At 40.6% G+C, this 21,177-nt stretch overlaps 1 protein-coding gene across 2 annotated transcripts in view; it reads right to left on the minus strand.

Annotated features, from left to right (window-relative positions):
• Window positions 1–21,177, minus strand: part of dnmbp (dynamin binding protein) — a 45,872-nt gene that overhangs the window by 5,262 nt on the left and 19,433 nt on the right. The window contains exons 1-6 of one of the 2 annotated variants that reach the window (XM_034119274.1): window positions 14,668–16,559; window positions 3,997–4,211; window positions 3,795–3,894; window positions 2,569–2,716; window positions 1,278–1,295; window positions 75–274 (exon numbers count right to left, since the gene is read on the minus strand). In XM_034119274.1, the coding sequence (XP_033975165.1) occupies window positions 75–274; window positions 1,278–1,295; window positions 2,569–2,716; window positions 3,795–3,894; window positions 3,997–4,211; window positions 14,668–16,396 (2,410 nt within the window). In that variant the 5' untranslated portion in view covers window positions 16,397–16,559. Of the gene's footprint in view, window positions 1–74; window positions 275–1,277; window positions 1,296–2,568; window positions 2,717–3,794; window positions 3,895–3,996; window positions 4,212–14,667; window positions 16,560–21,177 lie in introns of those variants that run through there. The other variant, XM_034119273.1, reaches the window with a different exon arrangement.

The raw sequence follows: 21,177 nt of genomic DNA on the forward strand, positions 1-21,177 counted from the left end.
GTTCAGACTCTGCACTGAAGAAACGATTTCCCAAATACAGACCTACCAGCAGGCTTTAAGGGATTTTTTGTTACCTAGGTCCTTCCTGCGTTTGTACTCGTTGATGTTCACGTTGATCTCTTTGATGGCCTGCAGAGCCTCGGTCAGCAGGGGCCGATCGTGGTGGCTCTCGGGTGTGGCCCCCAGCAGCTCCATCAGCAGCAGAGGGTAACGCATCACCCGCTGAACCGGCTTGATTAAGAAGGAGCCGAGGTTGATGTAGTTTGTTTTCCCCCTGAAAAAAGTGACAGAGACAGCAGAGAGGGTTTGGTTGGAGGAAGAAATGACGATATGTGAAGAGAAGCTCACACACAGTCACTATCACCGTCACAGCTATTCCATTATGTTCACAGGTAACACACGTCTCTGTATCATGTGGATGTATGATCCAATGATATGTAACCATCATCACATATTCATATATTCTGATGATGATCATACAGTTTTTGGGAGACATAGATGAACAAAGAAGACACAAATAGAAAAAAATATATCGATTTGATTAGTTTTAATGCAATCTTCTGGATATATAGTAACAAGGTCAATTGCATAATGCAGGTGTTCAAAGCCAAATTGTGATTGGATGTCTGCATGAGCGTCAAAGAAAATATACTGCTATTGTTAAAATAAGGTGTTAGAAATTGAGGTATGATTTGTGGAATCTTATCTGCCTATTTAGGGTAAACACATTTCCAAATTTAAACAGTAAAAACTGTCAACATACACAGTTTTCACTTTGTCAAATTAGGTCACATGCAATTTGACTTGTTTATGGTGTAAGAGTTAGCATTTTGGTTAGCCTATTCTCCATAAAGAGAGCTTTGAGTTACAACATTTTGACAATAGAGAAATCCTATAATGGGTATTATATTTTAAATAATACTAACTAGATCAGTTCATGTTAATTGCTATTGCTTTTTTTGTCCAGAAGATGGCATTAGATTTCCCAGAATCAACAATTACCATTCCTTTCCACGAATGAGACGGAATATGTCTCTTCCCAACAATGATATACAGTATTCACAAGCACATGCACAAACAACAAATACATTGAATTCATCTTAGTCCAGAGAAGAAAATGAAATGCCAGCACAGATGTTTTAGAGTCTTCCACAGCATCACAAACACACACACAACACACACAGAGGTCATTTCCAGGGGGTTAATGAGCAACAGGCATGCGGTCGAGATGATTCTCATTCTGTAAAATCATGACATCACTTGTTATGGACACTTACCACTCTCGATATATGGCCCTGTTGAAGTGAAGGTTGGAAAAAGATGACAAAAACAGGATTTATTAACCTATGATCTGATTAGAAAATGTCATTAATGCTTCATATTTCTAGAAGTTAAATTCTAAGAACTCAAAGGAAGTATTTGCTTATGAAGGGACTTAATCCAGGATTTCACTTTGCAAGAAAACCTGCAGCTGCACCGTGGTTGTTATGGTTTTGTTTTGTGAATTCTCTTTTAAAACTGGACAGAGGCCCAGTGTGGCACTAAAACTCTTCAAATTCTACTGGGCGGTAGATAGATGACCTTTCAAAGCTGAATAGGTTGCAGCAGACACTCACTTTAGAAATACTATTACTTTCCTGAGGCTAGCAACAGTATAGTAAACTTACAAAATGAGTATAAAAGCAGTATTTCAAAAGAAACTGATAACAAATTCATTTCAACAAAAGATTGTCAGTGTTTACAACACACAGCTGTACATTGGCCTTTGGTTAAGTGTGACTTCTTGGAAACAGTGCCCTTCTTTTTTAATCTTCCAGTGAACCAACCTGTGTTTATCTTCAAACCCTGATTGATGACTTACTTTTACAACATTATCAAGTTTCTGAGTGACTAATGTTGAAACTAGACAAGTGAAACCAGTTAGATCACATTCTTTGACTGCTTTACATTACTGAGAAGTCACAGCGCTCCATCTTAGTGCACATATAGAATGTGTACGGTAGGAATATAGTAAAGGCATGTTTACTGAAAATTGGCAAATTAAAAAATGTATTAAAGTTCAAAAGTACATCTTCTGTTTAAAGATTTACTTGGACTGCACTCCCCTTTTATAACTAGCTTATGCATCACAGTTCAAAGTCTGATAAAAACCCCATCATAAATTGTTTCCATGAGAGTATCAGCCAACAGGAAACCTTACTGTGGCCTTACTACATAACAACCTTTTAAAATATATATATATATGTACTGACAACTGAAAATCTGAATGCCATAACTGTTTACAGAATCAACTTTAAATTTTGTATTCTACAGAAAAACCTATTTAAACTAAAGTTGATTTCCCCCCCAAAAAGTTAACTTACTGAACTCTACAAACAATAAATGATCGACAGACTTTTACAGTTAATGTTTGAAAACAACTTTATACTCGTATTAGTGGCAACTCTTGTTTTGTTTTCATGCTTTTAAACACACGATCATGCGAAAAAAGTGTTTTAAGTCAAACTGAAACCTCAAACTAGTGAGAGATCCTTTTTGGACCTTTTTTCCCTCCTCTCGGTGACTCACCTCAGTCTCTCCAGACACTCCAACACGTGGCTCTGGATGTTTTCTTCTTTCTCGTAGCTCTCGAGCAGAGAGATGGCATCGTCGTGGTTCTGGCAGTAGATCTTGTACACTTCTTCAAGCTCAGATTTGAAGCCCAGAAATACATTTCCTAAGAGCACAGGAAACGTAAGGTCAGAGAGAAGGATGATGGGGGATGTTTCTCACTAACACAGGTGATTAAAGCCAAACAGGCAACAAAGTTAGGTACGTTGGTAAAGACAGAATCTGAACCTTTTTAAGGAAATACTCAAATATGAATTGAATTGTGATATTTCACCTAACTTTCTCCAATGGTAGCTATTTCCAAATGCTTTCAAACTCTTGTATATAACAGCAAAGCTTGGGAAAGAAGTTACTTGACTCCTGGTTGGTGAAAAAGATGTCCAAAGGATGTGCATCTTTTGGCGCGTTTCCACTACACGGCCTCGCTCGGCCCCGCTCGGTATGGCTGGGCCTCGTTAGGACTGGCTCACTTTATGGCGCATTTCCATTACAGTTTAGGAACTGGGGTAGTATCTATAGTAACGCAGTGTAGGCGGAGCCGTGACGTGATCTTCAGAGAACCCCAGAAAAACAACACAGCCGTTAGCTGTTAGCACTCAGAGCTCACAGCTCCTCATATATGTTCAGAAACTAGACAAAAGTTAAACAAGTACAAACCACAGACGGCCTGTGTCATGGCGAATACAGTCGCTGCTTTATTTATGTCTGTATAGGCCGTTGTTGTGAGTGTGGACGGTCGGAGCATATACTGCGTTAGCTTAGCCAATCTCCATTTAGAAAACACGCATTTTAAAAGGTTTTTTCGCCTGCCGTCTGTCTGCAGACTTGACAAAGCATTAATTCATGGTTTTTACTAACCGGTATCAGTATGTTGTTACTTCGGCATCATTTTGAAACGTGTATTACAATTAAATCACGGTCAAATATGTCCATCTTGTTGTAGTTGTAGCCCCCTTGCCAGCGATGCTCTCTCTAGTTTAGCATACTCAGCCCGACTCAGCCTCGTTGTCTCTGGCCCTAGACCCGCGATTTTATGAGGCCAGAAAAACTGTGAATTAGGACCCGCCGGCCGGTACTAGGCCAAGTGGAAACGCAACCAAAAACGGGCCGCTGACGTCACAGCCCTCTTAAACCGTGCTCCGCGCTGTAGTGGAAACGCGCCATTTGAGAAACTGTCTTCTTACCAATAGAGTCTGTGTCCTGCAGTGTTTCATAGAGGCGTTGTGACAGGTCGATCACAGAGCCGATGTTGCCAAAGAGCCCATCAAAGTCCACATTCTTCACCTTTAATAAATGCAGAAAGAAAGTTAAAAAAACACTGATAAAAGTTTCTTGGTTAGGTTTTGATGATGATGACATTTTCTCTCCGCGTCTACATCTTCTAACCTGCTTCTTCTGCAGTGGCTCGATGATCTCCTCGACACACATCTGCAGGTCTTTGATGTAGTCCTTCTCCGTCTGCAGCAGCTCCTCGATGACCTTTGACCTCTTCTCCAGCATCCTCAGCTCGGGGTCCTCGGTGCCTGTGCCTGCGGCGGGGGAGGAGTCCAAGGTTTCGGCGGAGTCCAGGGGTTTGGGTTGGGAGGACAGGAGCGTCATCTCTGGAGAAGAAGAAGACAGATTTAGTTCATCTGTCTTGTTGTTATTATTATTTATTTTATTTTATTTCAATGTTGTTTGTGGTTAAGGTCTGTTTGTTTATTTTGTTTTTTATGGTTGACCCTGGTAGAATGGTCTCTTTTACTCCCTTTATTGTACTTGTGAGGGTCTATGTATGTATGCTTTGTGTTTGACAATGTCACAAATAAATCATATATTAAAAAAAAATCTAATATAATGAACATAGGTTTCAATATTGATCTTACAGCTACTTCTCTTACAGCTACTTCTCTTAAATTTAAAAAAAAGTAAATATTATGATTTTTTTCCCATAAATGGATCAATTTAGGCTCATCATTTGCCATGAAATTGGCACAACACAAAGCTCGATACAGCAAAAAACCATGACAAAGCAAAGTCCGAAAAAGGGAAAGAAAAACAGTTCCCAGCCCATGTCTCCATTCATTGTATCCAACATGATCCTGCACCCCCGCCCACCCACCCGGCCCGCCTTCTACTCTTCCTCTCCTCCGATAGCTTTTGATCAATGTCTCCGCTCTCACTCCCAGAGGCCCGATCTGTGGGGGTGCCCGGGGGGCCGGAGGGAGAGCCTGGTTCATGCACCGCTGCTCTTTATGAATGGACCCATAACTGGAGTGGACTCAGGCTCTTTGTATGCGGCACAATGGCCTGTGACAGCAACTACAGACGTACAGGCTCTCAGGGGCCGAGCAGACACTGAAGAGGAGGCAGTTAGAGGGGACTGAGGGAGCAGAGATAACAGCGCTGGACAGTGATGATACATGTCGTATACATATCTTCAATCACCACATGTGCTCTCTGTATCTGTGATTACTCAGTGGGACATTAGGCACTTAGGTGAAAGGATATGTCTGGAGATTTTCTATAATGGCCAAAAAGAACAACATAAAAACTAAACTGACAATGAATGATTGGTGCATCCAAAGCCCAAGCCTCTTTCTTTGTGCCATAGACTGGAATGTAATCAAAACAACTATAAAAATGCCACACTATTGAACTCACTGACACGTTCCTTCATTACCATACTAATTAGAGCATTAAACCTGTGGCAGTAAATACGTCCCCGAAAAACTATTTTATTCTGCTGTTTAAGTCATTTTAGGTTAAAACAGTGCCTGGTTGAAATGTTTACACGTTTTTTAAGACTTACAACTTCATGAGACACAAATGGACTTGAGGCTGAGGAGGTCGTAAAGTATCATGAGATGGACTAACACAATTTCAGTTTTGACTTCTCATGGATTTGTTGACAAAATATAGATTAAAACCATCCTTTCCTTTTACATTAACGGTGAAGTGCAGAGGAAAATAAATATTGACATGTGTTGACAGACAAGGATGACCTCACTATCTAGCTCCTAGCAGAAGCTGTCAGAGGCTAATGAAGTTAACTCTGCTTACCCTAATGAACACACACACACACACACACACACACACACACACACACACACACACACACACACACACACACACACACACACACACACACACACACACACACACACACACACACACACACACACACACACACACACACACACACACACACACACACACACACACACACACACACACACACACACACACACACACACACACACACACACACACACACACACACACACACACACACACACACACACACACACACACACACACACACACACACACACACACACACACACACACACACACACACACACACACACACACACACACACACACACACACACACACACACACACACACACACACACACACACAAAAGACTGCTGCAGTGTCATAGTCATGTTTAAATAAAATCAAGGCAATTACAAATGTAGTTCCTAAGTGAGATTAATTACAGATGCAGACAAAATATAAAATGTTGACCCAAATTTCTGTCTGATCCTCAGGCCACCTGCCTTTTGTCTGCCTCTCATCCTGACCTCATCCCTCTCTCTTCACGTGACTCGGCTAAAGCTCGACTCAAAGGAGCTTTTCTCACTTTGCTCGCACCATTTATCCCTGCATCATCCGTCACTGCTGCTCCACCAATCGCCAACATTTCCCCACTGCTGAGAAAGTAGCTCACTAATGGGTTTTAAAAGTCACACAAGCAGCAACACAATACAAAGACAGACTGAAAACAAAAGACTCAGAATTTAATTGGAATCAATCGGCTCATTCCCACGTTTGATCCTCCACATACACAGCGTCCTATGCTCCACTTCACACGGCTAAATAGGAAGCTATTTCCATCATAACAACCTGTGGAAATGCATGAACAGAATCTGACCCAATTTAATAAATGTCCACTTTACTTTTCTTTGTGGAGTATTATAAAGAAAGTATGGGCATTGTGCACATGTTGGCAAAACACACACACAACAAGAGGCTAGAATATTTTACTGTACTTCCTTTCCAATCTGATGTACAGCAGAAATGCTATTCACTGGGTTGTGGGTGAGAAATGACGACATGTAAGGTGCCTACAGGGTGAGGTGTAACATTAAACTATCATCATGTGGAACGGGATCTGCCCTTTTCACCCAGTCCGCAGCAACAGGAAACACCCACATAACAATCACTGAACATGTACTGAATCACAGTCTGTGACAAGATGCCAACAATCAGAGACACATCACTCACAGCAAACAACCACCTGCTGCTGAAAACTTAATTATAGGAGCAAGCCTTCAAATGATCTAGATCTAGAAAACTAGGCGGTGCTCTATGAACTATCATTCACAATAATAATACGAACAATCGTAACCAACTGTTGAGGATGTTATTCAAGTCAAAGAATGAATGAGCGGAATTGTTGCCAGCTGATTTCCCTCTCAATCAGGTATGATAAAATACCACTTCATTTTTAACATCTCTTCTTTCAAGGTTCAAGGCTTTTATTAGTCATACGTACATAGCTACAGTGTAGTTATGACGATGACAATCTTAGGTCACAGGCTCCTCCAACAGTGCAACACAATAAAACAGGAAAAAAGAAAAGATAGTGCTAGTGTTCACTAGTGTTAGATGTGATCGGACTGTAAACACCTGTTGAATACCAAGTCAATACCTGCTATATGAGGACTCAGAGGACCTACTTTATGTGATAGAAGGATAACTGCTAATAAATAATACAAAAAGCTTTCACTCTCGTCCTAACAAGAAAACATTGGACAGGTTCAAGAAATAGATGTTTAAACGCTGGAGGCGAAATACACGTTTAAATAGCTCTGGGTGTGTATGTCATTTGCGGGATCAGTATGTGCTGTAGCATACAATAAGCCTTGGGTATATTTAAACACACATACTGTAGAAGTAGTTTGTTTACTGTATAATCAACTCTTTATGCAGACTTCCAGACAAGGGGAACCAGGGTCCTGGCTCGGCGGGGGGTGAGGGGTTGTCTGTGCAGAAAGCCAGCTGTAATTGCATTCAAGCGCTGACCTGGTTACACATATTAAAGAGTTTGGAAACATTTAACAAAGACACTGCTTATGTGATATGGGGAAATATATGGGGTTATGGGCTAATGCATGCAGAGGAACTGTACTCATTTGAATGTCATTAAACATGTCTCCCTATCCAACTGTTATATAAACGGGACTAAATGAATTATGTTTGTCAAATCCATTGAGGCTGCTTATGAGGTTCTGATGTTAATAGTCAAACAATATCTAGGCAATATCTCTTTTCTTACACTGTCAAATGTTGCCCAAGATTTTAAGTGACTGCAATGAAAAGGCATCAACAGGTTCATTCAATACTATATAGAGCAGCAAACTTGAACACTTCAAAGGAAACAGACTATTTCAACATAGTTTCAAGTTGGAATCAGCTGATTGCCGTCTCGCCTTATGAATCATATTCAACACTAAGCTTGTAGATTAAACACACAGCACTGGATGTCTGGGAAAGTCACAGTAGGGAGTGTGCTTAAAAGTGATATAAAATGACGTGAGCCGGGTAACTTTTCTCACTGCACCGCACCTTCAATCTATGTGTGACTGCAGCCTCAAGTCACAACTGATAAGATTATCAAAGGACATCAAGAATTTAACAAAAAATAAAGTAGATATCAAGTGGCACAAACAGAGGGCAGCTCAGTCAGAATGAATGGCTTCAAGTTTCCCAAAGATAAGTGCGACTGTGACTAAAGTGCCGTTTCTTCAGTATTCCTACTATAACAAAGCATTGTCATTTGTTTGTTTTCCGAAGCAAAGGAGCCCTTGTTAACACTTTGCCCACTTAAATGCATGCAATGCTGCTTAGAATATTTAAAGACCACTTAGGATTAGTTAAAATCTTGGATCAAAGAATGGCCTCAAATTCAATTTTACAGTCCTTTATCAATGCGGTTCTAATGAATATTAACATTTAGAAAAAAACTATTTAAAATGTCCCCTTAATGGTTTCCTTGAAAACACAAAACAAATACAACGAAATATAATGTTTATAATTATTGTCACTGTATTTAGTTGCTTTTCTTTTCAGTTTTTTGCACAATAGTCTGCAAATCCACACAAGTAATCCAATGCACTTGTACACTTGCACCTGAGAAAATAGCAAGTAAAAGTCCTGAATATTCTTTTTAAAAAAATCCACTGATGCATTCTCTCCATATTTTCACTGCCTTGGACACACACAGAAAACAGAAGACGAAGAGGCTTCACCCACCTGCTGCTCACAACTTTCTTCAAGCCACTTCAGAAAGCACATCCCCCCCCCCCACATACACACACAAACACAGGGGTTCAAACAACGCCACCCATTCTACGATAGTCCATTGTCAATCTGAAGTCCAGCTCCTGAGCCCGGAGAGGAGTGCACATCCCACTGCAAAAGCTCCATTCCAGACCTCCAATTACCATGAGAATGTATAGGACCCCACCATCATTAAACACACACACACTCACACAGAGACACACGAACAACAGGGAGGACGACCACTCTGGCAGACAATAAAACCTGGAGCTGGACTATCGCTGCTTGTTGCTTCAAATGAGATAAGAAATTGTTTATAAAATGCCCAAGTGTTGCAAAATGTTTAAAGATTTTTTTTGGAGCTGCCATCAGACATGCTTTACTTAATTTCCCTCCAAGGCCGCTCTTTCTTTTCTTTTATGCATTGCAGGAGAATACTGTGCATCAGCAGCAACTACAATAATGGGTAAAATATTGTAAGAAATCACTATCTTTGACCAAATTAACACACCACATATTCAAACTCTGCTGAAAACCATGATGTAGTGTTAAGTATGACACAATATACGTTTATAAGATGCTGTACACGTGCTACATTAGCCCATTATCTAAGCCTCTTTCAAAGTGACATTGCTTTATCTGTCATGTGGTCAGCTATTTGTGTACCTGTTTATTTCTCTCCTTGCATTGACTTCTTTATATTTCAAATATGAACTTTTGGTGGTTGAAATTCTGAGAATCTGGCCAACTTTTCCTCTATTTTGAATGGTGCTTTTTGATAAAACATATGATTTCTGAGTTGTTAACACTGCATGGACTCTCATTTGGCTTCTGTACCATTTTTATTTGGGTTATGCGAAGGGTCCAGTTAAGTCCGAATCCAGTTCTGTGATAAATCTGTTTCATGTTTCACAGTCTACTGACACCTGACCAAGCTCCTCCTCTGACAGGCTGAATTCTATCAAAATTAAGATTCCTACACATAATCTACCACTAAATCCACCCAAGTTTTGTTGCACTTAAGGGTATTTTTTAAACAATTAAATAATATAGTCAACAACATGATCAAAGTACACTCAAGAATATTATTTATTTTAAAGAAGTGACTTAAGTAAGAACTTTTTTTTGCACAACTGTCTAGTTTTCTAACAATCCCTCTCTGAATGCATGCTCTGTGGGCAGCGTGCTCCACTAATACTTGTGCAAAGTCAAAAAGTTTGGCTCTGCGCAGTGCGCTCTAAGGTCAGACACAATCAGGGCTGTGTGTGCACTGCTCCAAAGTTCACAGCAGAATGAACAGTCGCCATGGCAACACAAATAGCGGGGGCCCTCCTCATATCAAGCCAAGTTTTGGAGAGCAGGGAGTGGCTTTGCTGAAATGATCGCATGGGAAACTCTGCGTGAGTGTGTTGGGACATGTGAATACATTCATATAAGCTCCAAGCCACAGCAACAGTATTTACCTGACAACCTGCAAGCCACGACTTGTGATTAATACTGGATGTATTAAAGAAATCCATCACGCTGATTACTGAAAGCCACGTCAACAGAGGAAGAGTAAACATTAGCAAACTGTTAAAGTGCCTTAACACTTTAACATTGTGTTACAGAGAATAATGTAGCACTTATCTAATCTCAGTGAAAAATCAAACAACCAGCTCACTTTTATCTGGCCTTTTGTGCATATGTGTGCCACCAGCTGTTGCACCAGGTACAATTTTGAAGAAAAAAAAGGAAGTTTATTCAGGGGCATACCATCTACTTTATCTCTTTTTAGGGTCAAATGTCAAAAGGTCACATTCCTGCTCCTGGCAGAATATCACAGCAACCTTTATGTGCCATTGTTGGGAATTCCTTGTAATTACAGCCCTCTATTCATCCATTATAAAAGCAGGCTGTGTGTTGATACATGTAGCATTCACATTGTGATTTTCTTAATCCTGTGTTAAGTGTCCACTATCAGACACCAAAGGATACAACTCGTCTTGTTTCCAGGTGGCTACAGTCTAATTAACGCAATGAATATATTAGCGCTTATATTGCTGTATGGGAAATGGAACTAATGCTGTGGTCTATGGCTTAGAATTTCCCATTTCATCCCCTTTCTGTGATGAATAATGTCCAATTACTTCAAGAGACCATCAGTTTTGCATATGTGCCGAGGGACATTTAAGAGGAATCAAAGCCATGAAGTGAGGGACCTATTCAACCAAAAAGCTGAACTGTCTTCAAGTTAATGGAAAAGCAGAGGACAATGTGTCTATTGAGTCCCACAGGTGGTTGGTGAAAAACAATAGTGCAACAACGAACATAGTTAAACTTACTTCCAATATTATACGGTCTTTTGCATATTCTGATGGCTATTGCCTAAGAGAGTATTGCCTTTACTGCCTGTGTGGGAAAATGTTTGTTCCCCGAGTACAACGTGAGTGTGAGAAACTGCCTTGAGACTCTTGATGACAGAACTTGCAGTATTATATCTGTTGCTACTTGTAGGACAAGTAAAAACAAAGATCTGCTTGGTAACTTCTTGAGTTTTCCCGTAAGTCAACAAGAAAATCAGTTGAAGTATTCTGGGCACTGCTCTCTTAATTTCTAAATATATTCCTTAAAAACAAGCCGAATTTAAGGTATTATTGCAATAGACAGACAGTAAGCTTCCCAATATAATCACCCTGTTAAAACAGCAAATGCAAAGGCAAAAGTATTACTATAATATTATGTTTATTTGCTCTGCAGTACTTAAATATGCAACAATCTGACATTTAAAATGAACACCTGATCATCAAGCTTGCTATTTCTCTTAAAATTGAAACTTGATCTAATAACTGACCTCATAAAATCCCATTAAAATGTAAATCATACACATAAACTGATGCTGTAAATGTAAATCTAGAGGAATAACTGCATTGACATGACTGTAAGTGGCTCTGTTCATAGAGCCAGTGAATGGGGATTGACACCCTTATTACTGACAATAATAAGTCTTTACCACTAAGGACAGTCAAATCATCTTTGCATGTATGAACATATAAATAAATTATTCTCAAATATAATGTTACAATAGCCAAGATCAACACCAGTAACCACTAGGACAGTAAGTACACACCAGATATAACTAATGCAACCACAAATTAACATTCAAACAACCAAAGTTTGTAAGACTCATACTGACAAAAGTGCAGAGTGTCGAATGAAATGAGTGACAACCATGTCAATTTCAGGCATTATCAAGAGTAAATAGTCCTGATGGGAAAGTCCAAAGGATCAAATATCTATTTTCTTTTCCCACACTTCTATCTGAAAAAAGTACAGATCACATCAGTGTTTTTACTGATGCAGGTACCAGTAGCATCCTCTAACCAGGAATTACCTGTTGAGGAGTTTTTAACACTGATGTGCTGCAGTCACTTTGTATGTGTACTTATAATTGTACAGTTAGTATGGAGTGTATAAAAGCACAGTTATCAGAAATGATCTGAAGACTAAGACTATTAGCTAAATTATTTTTGGCTAACCGCCTTCTTTGTTGTGAGATAAGACGTCTTTAGAGCAATGTTGTTGAGCGATTTGAGGTCCTGTCTTAACTCTTAACTCCCCCACCCAATAACCCGTACCACTTCCCAGCAATAGCAGCTACTCAAGGATTATCGAGCATACGCTGGCAGATCATAGCCGGATGACAACACATATGCTCAAACACTGTCCAAGTTTTAAAGTTTAAGATTAAAACCATAAACAGAAATTCAGTTTGCACCCACAAAGACATATTTTAAAGTGTTTCATTTTAAACGATAAATAGGATGAACGGTAAGTTATCTATTCCAGCAAAAAACTAACTTTTTTTGTGTTGCTGCAGAATGCCAGCAGCACATGCACACAAACCCCCTACACATGAAGTTCATAACACGAATGATAAGTACTAATAGGTAAACGTATGTCAGCTGTATCATTGATTAGCAGTCATTCTTATCTAGTCCTTATTGATTTTTCACAGAGGTCAAAACAAAGGCCGTTAAACAAGCTTAAGGCCCATCTCTAAAAGCCTCCGCCATCGTCTCACTGTAACTGAATCACAGCGTAAGTCCAATAAGCGCTGCAACAAGACGGCCTAATGTTTTTAGCCATCAAATGCTTTACTCGGGCAAACCCCTGACCGAGCTGAAACAGTTTAACGAGATTAAGGGATGACAAGACACTGAAGAAGCAGGCGTGCATGCGTGTGTTTTTTAAAAATGGCGTCATCTCTCAATAAGCCTCCCAGGGTCTCACTAGCACACCCACACATTGTCTGGTCTTGAAGTGTAGGAGTCAAGTCAGTGCCGGCCACCGCCTGGCACCAGACAGACCCCCACCATCCACACACCATGCTGACGCTAGGGATTAATACTCGGACTCCCGAAAAGGAGGAGTAGTGGGGGGGCGATGTGCACTGTGTGTGTGTGTGGGGTCGTGCATGTGTGTGTTTCTAGGTAACTGGGGGAGGGGTCGTGGGGCGCCACCTGCTTCCTTTTAGAGACAATAAGCGAGTCAGAAGTGTGCTATCTCTTTCTTCGATTCTTGATGAAACATACTTAAACACAAACACACAAGCACTCATACTTTCAACTGTAGTATAAGTTTGTTTTTGTGTTTACAGACATCTTCACTCCTTTCTCAGTGTTAACAGGGGATAACATCATTACCCCCGGGCAAGGTATTTAACCTTAACACTGTAAGGGCAGACCAGCTGAAATGTGTACATAACATTGACAGCTATTAATTGCCTGGTATATATTCCAAGACTTGTTTACTTACTCTTTTTACACTTTATTATATACTCTAAAGTTCCCCTTAAAGTATTAAAATGTTGAAAAATGTGTTCCTAATCAAAATGGAGCTCTGGTATTCAATTAGCCCTAATTTGGAATGTTTCCATTTTATATCCAGCCCTATATAGGTTTTTCTATTTCCAATTCATAACTAGCAGCTCACAAAGTTGGTTTAAAAGTTTGGGTAAAGAAACAAACCTAAGTGGACGGTCTGCTTTACTTTGCAACTTAATGGAAACTTCTAACATTTAGGCTGAAATATATAGTAAATAAAGATATGGTTTGTATAGACAAGATACTTGAAATGATCTCAAAGCCAGAACCATTTCCCTAAAGAAATGATGATATTGCTTTTTTAAAGTTAGTATTTTCTGTCAGTAAAATACCTTTTCCTGTCATGCAAGAACTGAACTGACTTGTTACGGGTGCACATAGCATCAATGAGGCAGAATAGCAGCAAACAGGAAAGCTAGAGGCAAGGAGAAGGAGAGAAACAACAAAAACCCACCAAACCTGTTCCTCAGGTTCAGACATCTACAAATACCTGGCAGCTTACTTTCCTGTGAGATAGGTGATACTAACACACACACATGCACACAGACACACACTCAGGTTCCAGCACACACTTTCTTAGGAAGTGAGTCTGGCTAGTCAGCACTTTGAAGCCCCCAGCATTGATTACAAGAGCACCTCTGGAGGTCACCAATTGATAGTCAACCTCTCAACCCTGTTTTATCTACTTGGGTTGTAAATGACAATATCCCTTGCAAACCATGTGCCCTTTTCTGTTTTTTAAGATATGATTAGCACTGTAGAGTTGTAGCTGAGCATACTGTACCCCCTCATAAGTACCTCACGCTGTGCAAATACAGCCAGTTGAATACATTCACTCGCTTGACATTTTCCTTGTGTTTACCTTTGTTTTGTTTCCTGGTAGTGGCAAACTGGGACTGCCTTAGGGAGCTTGGAGCTGTCTTCCTGTAGAAGCTGTTACGATCTAGGGAGCCCACATAAACAGGCTTACGACCCCGTTTTGTACCAACGCTTCCAGCGCTCGACTCGTATCCTTTTTCCCGATCATCACTGCGACGATATATTTCAGGATCTTCAAAAGAGTGTATTTCCCTGAGTTCCAACTTCTTGTTCTGCTGCTCAACCCATTCCTCGCAGTGTGTCTTGGTCTCTTTTTTAGGGTATTCCTCACATTTTGAATCGTCGGACACTGAGCGTACATCCCTAAATCTGTCTCTGGGCTTGGACTGGGGACGATCTCCATCTCTGGATTTGTAACGGTCTTCATCCTCACGGTCGTACTGGTCCGCAGTCCTAGGCTCATAGGGGTCCCTTGTTTTGTAGTGGTCTCTCCTTCTATCGTCATAGTGCTCATCTCTCCTGTCATCCCCTGGATCCTTGTACCTGTCATATTGGTCCCTCTCCTTATAACCACAGTGTTGGTCCAGTTCAGAGTCATACTGACCCCTTTCTTTACTAGGGTAGGTTTCATCACCCCTTCTGCTGTAGTCATCCCTGGTTTTGTAGATATTTTCTCTGCGGTCATATCGTTCATCTGCATAGTAGGGGTCCTTAGGTTTTCGCTCATCATAGTAACGATCCTCCTTACTACACTGATAGTATTCCTTATCTCTATAGCGATCCTTCTCTTTAGAGTCATCATACTCTCTATCATTGTCATAGTACTGATCAGCCTCTCTGTATTTGTCTCTGCGAACATAAGTGTCTTTACGGTCATAGTGGTCTTCATACTCACTGTTGTAACGGTCATGTTCTCTGAGTTCAGGTTTACTGTTTTTCCTGCTGTCAGGATATTGCTGCTCTCTGTCGTCACAGCGATCATTGTATTTCCTGTCATAATGATCCCTGTGGTTGTAATTGTCCTTGCGATCGTACTCCTCCAAGTCTCTGGGATTCCTATGTTCATAACGGTCATTTTCTCTCACCCGGTCGTCCCTTCTTCTTCTGTCCTCTTCCAAATGACCATACCCTTCTTTAGTTCTTAAGTCATTATTGTCTTTTTCTTGTGGCACTCTGCTATAGTCCTGGTGGTTGTAATCCTCAGGGCCCTGGTAAAAACAATGTTTGCCTTTCCTTTCAGATACCCTCACATTGAGGTGACCATCCTCTGACCCAGGGTGGTAGTAAACATCCTGGCCTTGAGGCCTCTTTTCTTGGAAAACTGCTTGTGGCCGGTCATCATACACCTGATTGGGTTGGCAGACGTTGCCCTGTCTAATTTGGGCTTGGTTATCCCAGTGTGTTGGCCATGGAGCTGGCATATGCCCTGGAGGCGGCCCTGGGCCCACAGGCACCATCATGCCGCCATGAACTGCCATAGGGAAGCCTGGAGCTGGAACTGGGTCACCCAGTCTGGGTAACATAACTGGTCCCTGTGGCTGTCCGTGAGGAACTACTCCATACGCAGGATATCCAACCTGTTGCTGCTGCATCTGCACCTGGTGTAGTTGTTGTAGATGTTGCAGATGGGCTATCCTCTCCCTCTCTCTGGCCCATCCAGCATCCCCCAGCTCCTCCACACTCATCCCTCTCCTTACCGGGGGACCGGCTGCATAGTTCCAATCCACTGGACCAAACATGGCTTGGTTGCCATAAACCACCGGGCTCTTCATGGTTCTTGCTGTTTAAATCAGCCTACCCGGTTTCCTGTTAACGTGGCTTATTCCGTCTTTCCAAAGTCCTGCATTCCATAACAAAGTACTCCACCTGTCAGGCATATTGTCTGCTACTCTCCCACTTCTTTTCTCTGTCTCCTCTCCGATGCCTCAGCAGGACTGCCCGGTCTAAGCACCTCCCAGCCCTCTGTGAAACCAAATTGTTCCCTCCCCGTAGCTATCTCAGCGAATCGTGGGAGGAGAGGGGGGAAAGGGTTATCGAAGGAGGGGCCTCCTTAGGTTAATGATTGAGTAGAGTCACATGAGTGGAGGATTAGCCCGACAGCCCCACCCATTGTTTCAATTGGCCAGTACTTCTGTTTGCAGGAAAACAATCTGCCCGTGGACTTTCTTTAAAAGAAAGATTTAGTCTAACTTCACAGTCTGCCTTTGAGGGGCTACTGACTGTGGAACCTATTTTTTGTTCGCTGCCCTGAACAGTCCTGCATCCTTCCTTGTATCCTGTTTTCTTTGTTTTCCATTTCCTGCAGGTTTTTCTTCTATGTCACCAGACATCAATGCAACCTGTGCTGACAAAAGCAAATCTTTCCTATCTGAGTTTACAACCAGCTCTTACTTGTATATTCTTACTTTTCACAATGTTTGAAAGGCCATTTGTGATATTTGTGGGTAACAGAGCAAAAAACTGACCTCAGTATGTCAGTTCGACTTTGCCCTACATTTCAGGGAGGAGCATAACAAATGAAAAGAGGTCCGTGTGATTTAGTTTAAACCAGTTTTCTTTTGAAGTAATGATTAAAAGTGTGAAGTTGAAAACAAGTTTAGTGGAAAGATAAAGTATAGTTATTATGTTGAGAGTACACAGGCCAGAGCAGCTACTGAAAGAGATTGCTGCTGGTGTGTACAATGAACTATTGTCGAGGACTGTCCTCACTCTCAGTAGAGACACAATCTTTTAGTGTGAGAAAAAACTGAGGCCTATTCATAAAGCTGGAGTATAATATATCCCTCCCCCTCTTTAACCCTAAACAAAAAAGAGGCAGGCACAAAAAAAGACAGGTTTAAAGGGCTTGCATTCACTCAAGTGCACGTGATACACACAGAGACACACATGGGGGGATAGTGTCAGTTTACCATCAATTCAAAGGATTTCAAATCTTATTAGTAGCTGGAGCTTGTTTGTTATTTGAATCCCAAAGTTTTATTCTCCCAGGATTTATATTCTAAATTCCTGGTAGGATTAAACTTGGCTAGACCAAGCTAAACGTTCTCACAAATCAGGAAATCAAATATTTAGGGAAGGAAAACAACAGGGAAATCAGAAACATACTTTGCAATAAAAATGCTTTGCCAACATTTTATTCCAAAATAAAGGAAAAAAAATGGACTCACATTAAGACACAAAAGGCCCTATGTATACACTACAAAATATCCTCTTATTGTATCTTAGATCCTTATCGTACATGTTTATCAAATGGCAAGTAAAAAAACCTGCAAGTCATCGTGTTTGATTAATTTAAATGAGTTAATAACAAAAATTGTGCATGAGGCAAAACTCATATTCAACTCAGATAAACAGTTTCGCAAGATAAGGCTGATCCTACTTGGACATTGTTCTGTTCTTATGTAAGACTGTTTAATTATCAGTGTTCAACATCTCAGCTTTCAGTAGCAGAACACGACCGAAACTGTGTGTTTGTGTATGTGTGTCAACAGTAGGAATGTCAAATACAACATTCCTGTCCATGTCTGTATAAGCGTATGTAAATGAAGCCACCCGGGGATTGATCGATATTCACAAATCTAGAAAAAGGGGTGTCATTTCCAGGAATAAGGTCAGATATCAGACTGTCTGCAGCCCAGACTCTCCCAGTTTGTGTGGCTGACTGAGGGAAACCTGAAGCTGCAACCGATCCTCAAACAGTGTTAAATAGATCGGCTGTGGTGTCATGGAGGCTGATGGAGGCGTTCTAATAGTGGGTGTAAAGAATTAAGCGAGGCTCAAGGTCAAAGAGCTTAAACAAGAAAAGAGGAAACACAAAGAAATGGCAGAAAAAGAGAACCTGCACTAATGTGTGAGAAAAATAGTGAATAGCTGGTTTCCATGCAACAATGTGTTCCACTGTTCTGATTATCTTATAAAAGTTTACTTTCTTTGACTTATAATATGCATATGGTGCGGTCTTTATATTTTGGAACTATTCCTTATATTTGATTTATACAAATTGTCATAGTTCCTTACAGTATTGCTATATATTCAAATGTAACCGCTGTCTCATGATACGGATTGTACTGCCATATTTTTGACATACAAAATCACAACAGTCCACAACAGATAGTAAAATTGAGAAAAATCCTATCAATCATACTCTGTGAGCATATGGTTGATACTTTCTGTTTCTGCAGTATCACACTCTTTCTCAGATTCTATGAGGACTTTGAACTGGCCTCTGCAGAGTTAGGTGCGGGCCGAGCTCCATGTTGAATTCTTCCCTGCCTTGTAACAATAAGCTGCCATTGTCTTTTAAACGTCACACTCAGGAACACACCCTGAAAAACACAGAAAACACTCACTCCTTGGTGAGTGTGTGTGTGTGTGTGTGTGTAGATGAATAGCAGGAGGGTGACAAACACATTTTTTTGCAACAAAGTTCCTGAGACTATGGTTGATATGTACATACCTTCCTGTTGGCTTTAAAAGGGAAAACAAAGGAATCATAATATGCTATTAAAAAAAGCCAACTAAAAGCTTTTATGTCCGAGTAATGTGTTGATAATTACCGTATCAAATAATGGGAGTGTGCTTGGCTGTTTTTCCCTTGCTGTATCACAACTCTCACAAATCAAGTCACCATCTCAGTTTGTTTTTTATGACTATGAAAGTAGGGTGTGGGAATTCCTGTAACGTGATAGGTGAAGTGAGACAAAGTGGTTGAATGGCCTTTAGAGGCACCTGTAGCCACGGAGATGAGTTCCTGCCCGCAGGCTGATATCTGTCATTCACAGACGTTAAGATCATCCATTGAAAAACATTGCTTGATGAGTGATTGATAACATCTAACAGGATGTGATTCATTTGCATGCAACTAAAATAGAAACAAAATCATGAATCAACTGATCATTAGTGTTTTGATATATTGACAAACATGATGAGTGGAAAAGTTTGAATAGAGTGGTAACATCCGGGATTAATTATATTACATTAGCAAGATGAGTTTAGAATAGGTGAGCAAAAGATGAGTCTAACAATCAGTTTTTGATAGCCAATTATTGAGAGGCATTCAATTAGCATTAATTCAATAAGAATGAAATACTGAAACTATGATAACACTTGAAAATGAGAAACATTACCATTACAATGAAACTTGGTTGTTAGCAGTGATTAGACTGAAAGCTTCTAAATGAACGTCGGACATTTGAATGTGTTTGTGTCACAGTTAGAAATAATGAGTTCTGCTGTTAATGCCACTTCATCCAATGTAAAGCAACATTATCATAAAAATGGAAGAAACAGTTGAGATAATATCATGAGTGTTTCTGCTTTGGTTCATTCAGCAAACCAAATATCTTAAAATCAAGTTCATTCATTACAGTGATTAAATAATAATGTTACAATCCAAAGTTCCGGAAAAAATTGTTAGTGCTAAATCATTTGCAACAGTACCCACATTGTCCAAGGACCCACATTAGCAAGAAAAGCAGATGTCACTGAATTAATTTGATTTTAATTTAACACAAATTGTCAAACAAGAAACATTCTTTACAAAGCAAAACAAGCAACTCACATGCCTGACCAATCAGAGCAGAGCAAAAATATCTCAGTTATGTTAAAGTGAACGCTTCCATGGTTCAAAGAGTAGAATGGCAAATAGTGTACAAATCATCTAACAGTGAATATCCTCATGACAAGTTGAGGGAATTTCTCATGTTTCCCCTATTTTCTAACCAATGTACTTGTTATATCCCTAACCAGCTAAAAACGGTGACATTTTAATGACTCCCTCAAAGGAAGTGTTATCCATAAGTTAAGAGTCAATTTAAAACCAGCTCATCAGCTACTCTCATTGCCCTTAAGCAAGGCACTAAAAACCCCAAGAGCTGCCTGACTCAATGACCAGTGAGTAGAGAACTACTGCTATAGCAAGCAGCTGTGGCTATGAGTAAACGTGATGTTAAAAAACAGCAGCAATGTTCTGTCCACACACTGACTGATACACACCATCTTGGGTTCTGTCTTACCTGCCACTCTGTTGGACCTGGCCTCCCGAGCGAGTCCGAACAGTGTGGAGAAGTGTGCCACGGGCCACCTGACAGCAAGCCTCAACCATCCAGAGCGGGCCATGCTCTGTCTGTCACCAATACTTCAAAAAAAATCCCAAATGTATTCCCTCACAACAGATGACGGAATAAAACGATGAAAGGTGCAGCGTGAGGAAATGGTGAGGAAGGTGAAGGACGTAGGACATTTGGATAGAGATAGAAGGACTTTAAGAAAGAGAGGCAGAGGCCCACGTGCACTGCCTACCCTCTCACTATGTGCAGGAATGCACCTCGTACCTATGTGAAAATTGTCAGTCAGAACTGTGCACCCAGTACGAGATGCCAAAACAAACCGGGCCAATTAGCTTTGGCTCTACAACTGTTGTTGTTCAAGCCATTAACTATTAATACTTAAAAAGTCATTTAAACTCAAACAGTACCTGACAAAGCTAACCTAAGATGTATACACATTTCCTGGAACCCTGCAGCAGCAGCATCAAACTGATTCTTCCACATTC

The sequence above is a fragment of the Trematomus bernacchii genome, unplaced genomic scaffold, assembly GCF_902827165.1.
Source record: "Trematomus bernacchii unplaced genomic scaffold, fTreBer1.1, whole genome shotgun sequence".
NCBI classification, from domain to species: domain Eukaryota; kingdom Metazoa; phylum Chordata; class Actinopteri; order Perciformes; family Nototheniidae; genus Trematomus; species Trematomus bernacchii.